This window comes from Mus pahari, chromosome 10, assembly GCF_900095145.1.
Source record: "Mus pahari chromosome 10, PAHARI_EIJ_v1.1, whole genome shotgun sequence".
NCBI classification, from domain to species: domain Eukaryota; kingdom Metazoa; phylum Chordata; class Mammalia; order Rodentia; family Muridae; genus Mus; species Mus pahari.
In genome coordinates, this window is record NC_034599.1 from 59196688 (window position 1) to 59206570 (window position 9883).

Here is a 9883-nt window from a genome sequence, read left to right on the forward strand (position 1 = left end):
AGAGAGAGAGAGAGAGAGAGAGAGAGAGAGAGAGAGAGAGAGAGAGAGAGAATATGAGAATATGAAGTGAAGTTGGCATTATATAAATTTTATTCTTTTTTAAAGAGTCTCATGGTCCAGGGCAGCTTGAATGGCTATGTAGCCAAGACTGACCTTGAGCTCCTCGTTTCCTTTTAAATGCTGGGATTACAGGTGCCACTATGCCTGGCAAAAATTATATTAAGATCTGTATATTTTAAAGCCTATTTCTCCATACTGAACTTTTTTTTTCTTTTTTGAGGCCATGTCTATCTGTCCTGAACCTTGTTATATAGACTATACTGCCTCAACTGAGAGATCTGTCTGCCTCTGCCTTTTGAATGCTAGGATTAACGTGTTCACTCTCACATCCAGCTACATTGGATTTCTTAAACTGAATTTTAGCATGATGTCAGCTTTTACATTTTCAAAAGTTTAGCTAGCTGTAGTGAGAATTGTAGTGAAAGAGGCAGAAGTGAGTGGAATAATGGTGTTCTTGAAACAAGTGTTGTGAAGTGGCTATAGAGATAAGGACAAATGTTAAAGGAATATTTAGGAAATTAAATGGATGGGTTATGTTGAATATAGGGAAGTGTCAAAGATGACTAGTCTTTAACTTAAACAGCTTGGTGGGTGTCACTCACTGAATGGAGGGCATTTAGAAATTCAGTTTTATAGCCAGGTGGTGGTGGTGGCAGTAGCACACACCTTTGATCCCAGTTCTCAGGGGACAGAGGTAGACTGATATGTGAGTTTGAAGCCAGCCTGGTTGGTCTACAGATAAAGTTCCAGGACAGACAGACAGACAGGGCTGCTCAGAGAAACCTTGTCTCTAACTGCCCCCTCCCACCCCACTCCCTTACAGTCCACCAGAAAACAATTTAGTTTTCTGTATGAGATAAATGCTGTTGAGATATTTGAAAGCTGCAGAATGGACAGTAGGGATCTGCAGTCCCAAAATACAGTCTTGGTTGGAAGAACCAAATTAAATCTGGGGGCTGGAGAGATGGTTCAGTGGTTAAGAGCACTGGCTTAAACTCTTAACAGAGGACCTGGGTATGATTCCTACCTATAAGTTTCTCTGTAACTTGGATTCCAGTGGTGTAATATCTTCTGGTCTTCACAGGCACTGTATGCACGTGGTACACGGACTACATGTACGCAAAACACCCAGGTACACAAACATTAAAAAAACATGTAGATATTTAGTGGTAGGGTTTACATTAGAACTCAGTTCTTTTGTTTGTTTGTGTTTGTTTGTTTTTGTTTTTTGAGACAGGTTTTCTCTGTGTAGTCTTGGCTGTCCTGGAACTTACTTTGTAGACCAGGCTGACCTCGAACTCAAAAATCCACCTGCCTCTGCCTCCTGAGTGCTAGAATTAAAGGCGTGCGCCAGCACAACTCAGTTCTGATGAGTCATTTTCCTTCATACTTACTGTCTACTTTTTAAAGATGTATGAATTTGAAATGTGGTTTAAGTGCTTGTAACATGGCTTTCACTGTTGGATGGAACTAGATTGTGTGATAGGAAGACTGTTTTGGCTGGTTAAAAATAACTTTCTTTTTTCTTCCTGGAGGAAAAGATGTTAGAGCAAGAAGAAAATGGCTTGTTTGAAATACCAGATTATGAACATGTAGAGGATGAGACTTTCCCCCCCTTCCCGCCTCCTGCCTCTCCAGAGAGAGATCCTGCAGAAGCTGGACCTGATGAAGGTCTGTATTAAGAATGTCACAAAAGTATCCTTTCATTTGTTTGTTGTTACTGTTTTTTGTTTTGTTTTTGTTTTTAGCAGGATTTCTCCATGTAGTTCAGTCTGTCCTGTAGACTCTGGAGATCCAACTGCCTCTGCCTCTGCCTCCTAAGTGCTAGGATTAAAGGTGTGAGCCACCAAGCTTGTTTTTTGTGTTTTTTTTTTTTTAAGATTTGTTTGTTGGTTTGTCTATTTTATGAGTACACTGTAGCTGTCTTTAGACACACCAGAAGAGGGCATCAGATCCCATTACAGATGGTTGTGAGCCACCATGTGGTTGCTGGGAATTGAACTCAGGACCTCTGGAAAAGCAGTCAGTGCTGTTAACTGCTGAGCCATTTTTCCGGCCCTGTTTATTGTTGTTGTTTTATTTTTATGTATGTGAGTATACTGTCACTGTCTTTAGACACACCAGGAGAGGACTTAACATTCCATTATTGATGGTTGTGAGCCACCATGTGGGTGCTGGGAGTTGAACTAAGGGCCTCTGGAAGAGCAGGCAGAGCTCTTAACCGCTAAGCCATCTCTCCAGCCCTGTATGTTAGTTTTTAAGACAAGAGCTCACAGGCTAGCCTGTATCCCAGGCTAGGCTAGCCTTGCTCTGGCAATCCTGCTGTAGCCTGCTGAAATGTCCCACATAGTTATGTGTCAGATTAGCCTAGAAATGATACATTTTGCAAATAAGGCTTTAATTTAAAAAAAAAAATTTACTGGCTAGGTGGTGGTGGCACATTCCTTTCTTCAATTCCAGCACTTGGGAGGCAGAGGCAGGAGGATATCAGTGAACTTGAGGCCAGCCTTGTCTACAGAGCAAGTTATAGGACAGCCAAAGCTACACAAAGAAACCCTGTCTTAACAAACAAACAAACAAACAAACAAACAAAAATAACTATATGTATGTTTATCTGAATGTATGTGGACACACAGGTGCTACAGTGTGTGCATATGGAGATCAGAGGACAATTTTTTTCTTTTTTGGATTTTTCAAGACAGAGTTTCTCTGTATAGCCCTGGCTGTCCTGGAATTGACTCTGTAGACCAGGCTGGCCTCAGAAATCCACTCGGCTCCACAGGACAATTTTTAAGTACTAAATTTTGGTCTTTTTACTAGGATCAGGGAGTGGAGTACCTGTTCCACCAAAGAGAACAGTTAAAAGGAATCTACCTAAGCTAGATGCTATGAGGTATGGGCATTTACTTTGATACATTTGTAGATTTCTACAGTGTTTTTCTTCTAGTATTACAGTCTTTGCTGGGTGATTTAGAGATCAGATAGAGTTCTGTAAAGATCTTTTTTCTCCTTTAAACATTTTCTTTTTTCTTTCTTTCTTTCTTTTTTTTTTTTTTTTTTTAAGATTTATTTATTTNNTNTATGTNAGTACACTNTNGCTNTCTTCAGACACNCCAGAAGANGGNNNCAGATCNCNTTACAGATGGTTGTGAGCCACCATGTGGTTGCTGGGAATTGAACTCAGGACCTCTGGAAGAGCAGTTAGTACTCTTAACTGTCGAGCCATCTCTCCAGCCACTTTTCTATTCAAATTAAGGAGGAATTTTTTTTTTTTTTTTTAAATGGTCTTGGTTTTAATATGGCTAGAAATTCAAAATATGTTTCTCTTCACAGATTGACTTCGGAGAGAGGGCTTCCAGCCTTAAGGCATGTTTTTGATAAGACAAAATTCAAGGGGAAGGGTCATGAGGTAAGAAATGTCTGATTGATCTTTATTCTTTTTTTTTTTTTTTGATCTTTATTTCTTAGCAGTGGGCATTTATTGAATCCAGGGCAAGTGCTAGAACCGATGCTAAAAAATACCACTGGAGCACATCCCAGTCCTGGTTTATTTTACACTTTATTTATTAAAAAAAAATTGAGACAAAGTAGCACTATGCAACTCTGGCTAGCTGTGTCTGCCTTAGTCTGCTTCCCAAGTGGTGGGATTAAAGGCTTGTATCATCATCCCTGTCTTATTTTAGAACTTTTCTTTTGTGTAGCTTGGTTTTCATGTAGGTCCCAAACAGCTGGAGCAGCGGCTATCCCAAAAGCTGTTGCCTGTACATAGGATATGTTCTTCTAGCTGGACTGCTTTGTCTGGCCTCAGTGGGAGAGGAAGCTCCTAGCTTTGCAGAGACTTGAAGTTCTAGGATGGGGGGGTGGGGAGATACCTATGGGGCCTCAGAGGAGAATGAGGAGAGGAGGGATGGAGGAAGGATTGTGGGAGGGGTGAACAGGAAGGGGGAAGTGAGTGGCATGTAAAGTGAATAAGTAAAAAATTAAATTGAAAAACAGGAAAGTGAGATAAAAAAAAAAAACCCAGTGAAACTGGGTTGATTATGTTCTTTTTTTTTCCAATTTTTATTAGGTATTTACTTCATTTACATTTTAAATGCTATCCCCAAAGTCCCCTATCCCCCACCCCTCCCGTTATGTTCTTTAGAATCTCTGAGCATGCCAGGCAGTGTTGGCCAACGCCTTTAATCCCAAACTTGGGAGGCAGAGGCAGGCAGGCAGATTTCTGAGTTCAAGGCCAGCCTGATCTACAAAGTGAGTTCCAGGACAGCCAGGGCTACACAGAGAAACCCTGTCTCCAAAAAAAAAAAAAGATTCTCTGAGTATATCACTATATATATGTGTATATATACATGCATGCACACACACACTGAATATATATTGCTGTTAATTATCACCTCTAGACCTCTAGAGAAATAGCTTCAGTGAAATAGAAATGGTACTTGGAAGAATTAAGAGAACATCTTGTATAGTTTCATTTTTTGCCACTATATTTAATTAACATGGCTTTAGGAAAATTACGTCTGTGTCTCTCAGCCCAAATTTATACCCTAAAAGTCTATCGCAATAACATTTACTTTTCTTTTTCTTTCTTTCTTTTTTTTTTTCAGAGACAGGGTTTCTCTGTGTAGTCCTGGCTGTCCTGGAACTCACTCTGTAGATCAGGCTGGCCTCAAACTCAGAAATCCGCCTGTCTCTGCCTCCCAAGTGCTGGGATTAAAGGCGTGTGCCACCACGCCCGGCACTTTGCTTTTTCTTAAGGAGTCTTTTTATTTTTTATTTATTTATTTTTTTAGTTTCTCGAGACTGGGTTTCTCCGTGCAGTTCTGGCTATCCTAAAACTCACTTTATAGACAAAGCTGGACTCAAACTCAGTGATCCACCTTCCTCTGTCTCTAAGTGCTGGGATTAAAGTTTGGTGCACCACCATCACCTTAAAGAGTCATTTTTAAGGTTCATGAGAATTAACACTGCTTCTATTGATTATATGTGTCTCTAAGATATGGCATAATGTCTAGTTCTATTCTTTTTTTTTTTTTTTTTTTTTTCTGGTTTTTTGAGACAGGGTTTCTCTGTGTAGCCTTGACTGTCCTGGAACTCACTTTGTAGACCAGGCTGGCCTCGAACTCAGAAATCCGCCTGCCTCTGCCTCCCGAGTGCTGGGATTAAAGGCATGCGCCACTTGTTCTATTCTTGTTTAATTTTGAACTTAAAATTAATTCTATGTATTTGTGGGTATATGTGTATGGGTTCAGGTGCTTTCAAAGGCCCAATAAAGAAAGTGATTTCTTGGAGTTAAAATTAGCATTTTTGCGATGTCTGACGTGGGTGCTGGAAACTGAGTTCAGTCCTCTGGAAGAACAGTATGTGTTCTTCCTCTTTTTTTTTTTTTTGGTAGACAAGGCAGGCTTCCAACTCCCAAATGTATGTGCCATTGTGCTGTCTAGTCAAGGTTAAATTACAGTACCAGCTAAAGTGTGAGTGTTGACTTTGTCATGTGCTTCTCTTGTTTTACCTCTCATGATACTGTGAGTATGTATTGTTTTATACTCTAAGAAATAGGCACAGAGGCGGCTAAGCAACTTGTATTTAAATCTGTCTTTTCTGTTCCAGGGTCTATGCTTTTAATCATTCTCCCAGTTTATATTATTGCTAAGTGAAAAATGAGATATTTTATAATAAAGGTAGAAATTTGTAACTTGCTAGTTAAGCTTATTGAATTTGATTTTTTGAGTTTTTAATGTAGAGAGGGATGCTGTGGTTTGAGAGTGTTAACTGCTAGCACCAGTATCTGTTTTATTCTTGGGGTTTTGGAGTATATTTCTGAATTCTCAAAGCTTTATTTTGTCTTGTATTTAGGAAACTGTCAGAGTATTCCGTGATTCCTGAAAGATACTTTGACATCTTTTATTAAAGTTTATTGGTTTTACTGTACACTTCCGAAATGATGCACATAGGATTCTTTTAAAGCTTTATTCTATTTTTGTACTGCTATTTTCCCTCAATGTGTGTGTGTTTATGTGTGGATGTGCATGTGTGTGTGGTTGCCAGAGGTCAGCCTCAGGCGTGCTTCCTCAGGATCAGCCTTTCTTTGTTTCTTTAGCACTAAAATTACAAGTCTGCCACTGTCTTAGTTAGGGTTTCTATGGCTGTAGTGAAACTCCATGATCAAAAGCAAGCTGGGGAGGAAAGCATTTATTTTATTTATCACTGAAGGAAGTCAGAACAGGAACCCAGAGGCAGGAGCTGATGCAGAGGCCATAGAGGAGTGAGTGCTGCTTACTGGTTTGCTCTCCACTGCTTTCTCAGTGTTTTTTTTTTTTTTTTTAACAACACTCAAGACTACCTGCCTAGAAATGACTCCACCCGCAATAGATTGGCCCTCCTACATCAATCAGGGCTGCCTTATACTGAGACATTTTCTCAATTCAGGCTCCCTCCTCTCCAGTGACTCTAGCCTGTGTTGACATAAAACTAGCCAGCACAGCTTCTATGCCTGTGGGGTTTTTGTTTGTTTTGTTTTGTTTTTAATGTGGGGCTAGGGATTGTACTCCAGTTCTCAGGCTTAGTCCCCAGCCAGTTAACCAGCACAATTGTCTTCCCAGCACTGTAGTGTTATCTTTCCCTCTAATTTCTAAAAATCTGAGTCTAAATCAGTCTGTATCCGCACCGCACTCTTTCCCCCAATGCTTTCTGAGATTATGATCTTCCAAGCCTTTTTCTGTTTTTTTCTGAAAGTTTCTTAGCCTTATATATATGACAGCAGTGACTTTGGCATTGCCTTTAAATGCTAAAATCTGCTGACGTGGTTAGCTGTGAGATTGAGTCTTCTGTTCAGCATTTTTATTTTTATGTGTCAGGCTGAAGACTTGAAAACGCTAATCAGACACATGGAGCACTGGGCACATAGGCTATTCCCCAAACTGCAATTTGAAGATTTTATTGACAGAGTTGAATACCTAGGAAATAAAAAGGAAGTTCAGGTAAGTGTGGTTATCGTGAATGTCATTCACAGTGCTAAGTAGTACAAGGGTGGGTTGAGTTGAGGCTGGATTGCTGTTGAGGACTCTTCCTTTTGAAACCTGTCTCATTAAGACAGGAACATTAATAGTCATTATTTGAAGTACAGCTCTTTCACATATGAATAAATGATTGTTCCCTTCCCAATTTAATGATAAAAATGGAAAAAAATGTCTTTTTTTTCCAGACCTGTTTAAAACGAATTCGACTTGATCTGCCTATTATACATGAAGATTTTGTTAACAATAATGGTAATTACAAGTTTATTCACTTTATTACAACATAGCTTTTAGAAATGGGTCTCGCTTGAGTAGGCAGTATTTTATATATACAACAGATCTTAACGTAATATTTATGTAATTACAGTGTAGTTAATAAATAATTAAATCTAGAGTTTGGTAAGTCTAGAATGTAGTTGTGTTTTGTGGGTGTGCGAGTGTGTGTTTGTGTGTGTATAGTGTGCTCATTTGTTAATGTGGGTATAGACAGCAGAGGACAACCTTCTATAACCTTTCACCTTGTCGGTCTCAGGGATCAGTCTCACATCATCAGGCTTGGCAGCAAGTACCTTTGTTTACTGAGACATCTCTGCCCAGTAATATTTATATTTGATACTAGTTTCTATTTTAGCATTGTAATTAGCATATAAAAGAATGTTTCAGTATGGTGGCACATGCCTTTTAAACTCAGCACTTAAGAGAGAACAGTAGATGGATTTTTTGAGTTGAAGGCCAACCTGGTACATACTGAGTTCCAGGACTGCCAAGGTTACTTGGAGCCTGTCTCCCTCTTTCTAAAAGAATGTGCTGCCGGAGCGAGTGGGGCCCTATGGAACAGAAGGGAAGGGGGTTGCGGGGAAGAGTTGAAAAAATAAAAAAGAATGTGCTTTATTAAGAGATTTCTCATGTGAATATCACTGTACTTTGCTCAAGTCCAAGTTACTTTTCTTGACTCCTCCCCTCTGGAAATTTACTTCTTAAAAATATGATGGTAGCCTGCCATAGTGGTACACATGCTTTTTTTTTTTTTTTTGGTTTTTTGAGACAGGGTTTCTCTGTGTAGCCCTGGCTGTCCTGGAATTCGCTCTGTAGACCAGGCTGGCCTCGAACTCAGAAATCTGCCTGCTTCTGCCTCCCGAGTGCTGGGATTAAAGGTGTGTGCCACTATGCCCGGCTGGTACACATGCTTTTAATCCCAGCACTCCGGGGCTGGTGAGATGGCTCAGCTGTTAAGAACACTGAACGCTCTTTCAGAGGCCCTGAGTTCAATTCCCAGCAACCACATGATGGCTCACAACCATCTGTAATGGGATCTGATGCCCTCTTCTGGTGTGTCTGAAGACAGATACAGTGTATTATATACATTAAATAAATAAATCTTGAAAAAAAGATCCCAGCATTCAGGAAGCAGAGGCAGGCAGAAAGTTCTGAATTTGAGGCCAACTTGGTCTGTATAAGGAGCTTCAGGACAACCAGGGCTATACAGAGAAACTGTCTTGAAACGCTCCCCCCACCCCCCCAAAAAAAAGCCAAACTATTCTGCCTAATTTCCCAGAGCCAGTTTTTCTAAAGGTTTCTATACATATGAACGCTCTAGTTTAATATAGATTTGTACTAACAAGAACTGTAAAACATCAATGACGTCAATAGGTTCTCAAACAAGCTTCATGGCCTTTGTTCAATCCTGGAACCTACATGATGGAAAAACTAACTCCTGATTTCTACACACATGCCATGGCACACAAGTACATAAACAATATAAATGTTAAAATTTTCCTTTTTTTTGAGACAGGGTACAGGACAGCCAGGGCTACATACTGAGACTCTATCTCATGCATATAATAAAAAAAAGTATGATTGCAGTATCATTAGACACATTATAGAAGTTATCTATAAAAAAGGGAAATTTTGCCGGGTGTGGTGGTGCACGCCTTTAAATTAATCCTAGCAATCAGGAGGCAGAGACAGGCGGATTTCTGAGTTCGAAGCCAGCCTGGTCTACAGAGTGAGTTCCAGGACAGCCAGGACTACACAGAGAAACCTTGTCTCAAAAAAACCAATAAATAAATAAATAAATAAAAGTTTTAAAAAAAGAAAAAAACCCTGTTTACAAGAAAATCCTAAAACCAGATCCATGGCTAGACTATAGGGAGACCAGCGTGACTGTACCTGGTATTGATTGCATTGTTAGTTGTACAGTGCAACCTTAGACAGTCACATACATCAAAACAGATGGTTCCTGCCGACAGAGTCTGTATAGTTGTCAGATTTTCTGTGCGATGGCTCCATACATAAGATCTTAAAAACTTTTTAAATATGTATGTTTATTTATGTGTGCATCTGTATGTTGATATGTGCATGTGTGAGTATAGTTACCCAAACACTGGAGCTGGGTTTATAAGAAGTTGTGAGCTATCTAACATGGATGCTGGGAAACAAACTGCGGTCCTCTGCAAGAGCAGCAAGTGCTCTTAACCACTGAGCTGTCTTTCCAGTCCCTTAGTCTTTTTTTTTTCCTAAAGATTGATTGATTTATTATATGTAAGTACACTGTAGCTATCTTCAGACACACCAGAAGAGGGCATCAGATCTCATTACGGATGGTTGTGAGCCACCATGTGGTTGCTGGGAATTGAACTCAGGATCTTCGGAAGAGCAATCAGTGCTTTTGCCTGCTGAGCCATCTCTCCAGCCCCTTAATTTATTTTTTTATTTTATTTTATTTTATTATTATTATTATTATTATTATTATTATTTTGGTTTTTCAAAGCAGGGTTTCTCTGTATAGCCCTGGCTGTCCTGGAACT

The 9883-nt window shown here is 39.7% G+C and overlaps 1 protein-coding gene and 1 non-coding gene across 7 annotated transcripts in view; both read left to right on the forward strand.

Moving 5' to 3' along the window:
- The window catches only part of Tipin (TIMELESS interacting protein), a 35488-nt gene that overhangs the window by 3384 nt on the left and 22221 nt on the right, over positions 1–9883 (forward strand). For 2 of the 6 annotated variants that reach the window (XM_021207353.1, XM_029543311.1), the window contains exons 2-6: positions 1596–1731; positions 2881–2953; positions 3394–3469; positions 6918–7040; positions 7265–7328. In XM_021207353.1, coding sequence (XP_021063012.1) covers positions 1602–1731; positions 2881–2953; positions 3394–3469; positions 6918–7040; positions 7265–7328 — 466 coding nt within the window. In that variant the 5' untranslated portion in view covers positions 1596–1601. Of the gene's footprint in view, positions 1–1147; positions 1193–1595; positions 1732–2880; positions 2954–3393; positions 3470–6917; positions 7041–7264; positions 7329–9883 lie in introns of those variants that run through there. The other 4 variants (XM_029543309.1, XM_029543310.1, XM_021207355.2 and 1 more) reach the window with 4 other exon arrangements.
- On the forward strand, positions 9236–9370 carry LOC115064946. The gene has a single exon (XR_003844757.1).